Below are 1,854 nucleotides of genomic sequence, written 5' to 3'. Positions count from 1 at the left end.
GGCAGCGCCAGGAGCCGAGGCTCCTGTCAACTGCATCCTGTCGCTGGTTCCGCCGCTCTCGCTGGGAGCACTCGCTGTTCCACAGCTGGACTCGTTGCTGGACCCCCTCACCGAGCCAGCGCCGCTTCCGGATACCGTGCTTCCGCCACCGCCGCCGTTGCAACGGCCGAATATATCCATAGGCAGTCAGAACGCCGGATGATACATCCTTCCATTCGGTTCACTGCTGGAACTTCTCGGCTCTTACGAGGATCCTCACCCGGTACACCTCTTCCTGGGTCAGGCTTCGCGACCTGACATGGCGCTGCCCGACGCTCGACGATTCTTTCTCCGATTACTTTGATACACCCTCTTCTCTCGAAGATTTTACTTTAACGGCGAGCTCAGGATAGCATTTGGCAATCTTGAAGAATTCTTTGTATATGTACTCGTGTTATTCTTTCTTCGAGTACTTCCGTACTTCTTTCGGAAATTTTGCTTCGATAATGACGTTGAAGAGTTTGTGGAAGATTATGGGAGATTTTGGGAGATTTTGGTAGTTTTTAGAAAGTTCGATGATCCTTGCGGATGAAAGCTTTTAAGTTAATTTTTAATGGCGTGAATCGAGGATCTTCCAAGTTGATTTCTTTGGATCTTGAGATTACTTGATTTGTTGGATCTTTGGAGCTTGTTAAGTTTCGTTTCCAGCGGCCCACTCTTCAAGAAACACTATTTACAGGAAATTTTATCTTGCGGTAACGAAGACTCGCGCGTTGATTAATGCAAACATCAGAAGCATCTAAGAAAAATTTCGATCTCCTGGTTTCACCTGTAACCAAGAAAATTCAGGTCAAAGGTAGATAATGGAGATTTTTAGGGAAGAAAGACAATTGTCCCGTAGTTACTACATTCACGGGCTCGATTATTTTAAACAGAATAATTTATCTATGATGTGAATTTTGCCAGTTACTATTTTCACAGATTCTATAATGTTGAACGCAACAATTTACATATTTTAATAATCGCTACGAAGAATAACGTGAAAAGAATATTGAAAGGACATTAATTCATTTTAAATACCAACTGACTAATATTTTTACACCGCAATATACTGCTCAAAGATCAAAGAGGATTTCCATAAAATTCTAGACGAGGATATAGAGAGAAGGAGATGTTGGAAAAGTTTCTAAGCGTTGGCCCATGTAATAAAATGAATTCAAAACAAACGATTTAGAAATGTAGCAAAAAGTACAGAAAAGAAGCTGCTTAGAGATTCGCTGCATTCCTAATGCCAAACACGAGAGACACATATTTTCAACTTTTTATAATTTAGCGAATTTCTTCCCGCTATCTATGATTGTAATTAAGTAGCCCTAAAATTTAGAGTTTATATAAACGAAATTCTACTGTATTAAAAATTGAGTTACGTGTGATAACATTTAAGTTCGGTTGTAGTATTATATTTAAGATATGAAACTTATAATACTATACTTGGCAACTCGTTCAAGTCTCTACCTCTACACCGTTCAAGAATAAAACATTTCCAAACCTCCCCAATCATTTTATTTGCATCCTCCAACATTCAAACCAAATTTCGTACAACATTTTACCATGGTCAAAGCCAAATGGCAGAGACTCGGAAAATAGCATAGCTTCGAAAAGGGCAAGATCGAGACCAGTTAGCGTGATCAAAAACTGTGGGAGAAAGGGTTGGTCCCAGGAGAGTCTCGAGGCAGAGGGTGTAGTGCCGTCGCCGGTGCGACCAACCCTTCCGCTTCTAATCCATTTAACGACGGCTAGCAAGGGCCTTTATCTCGCCTGGAGCCCTTCAATCGACTCGATCGAGCTTCGAACCGACGCGATACACCCTGAACC

General features: G+C 41.7%; 1 protein-coding gene across 1 annotated transcript in view; it reads right to left on the bottom strand.

Moving 5' to 3' along the window:
* Window positions 1-1,854, bottom strand: part of LOC100748485 (runt-related transcription factor 3) — a 34,414-nt gene that overhangs the window by 23,513 nt on the left and 9,047 nt on the right. Inside the window, exon 2 of the mRNA XM_033320315.1 lies at window positions 15-808. Coding sequence (XP_033176206.1) covers window positions 15-180 — 166 coding nt within the window. The 5' untranslated portion in view covers window positions 181-808. The remainder of the gene's footprint in view (window positions 1-14; window positions 809-1,854) is intronic.

This window comes from Bombus impatiens, unplaced genomic scaffold, assembly GCF_000188095.3.
Source record: "Bombus impatiens unplaced genomic scaffold, BIMP_2.2 scf_0268, whole genome shotgun sequence".
Classification (NCBI taxonomy): Eukaryota; Metazoa; Arthropoda; class Insecta; order Hymenoptera; family Apidae; genus Bombus; species Bombus impatiens.
The sequence above is the reverse complement of the archived record's forward strand: the minus strand, read 5'-3'. Positions and strand labels throughout refer to the sequence as shown.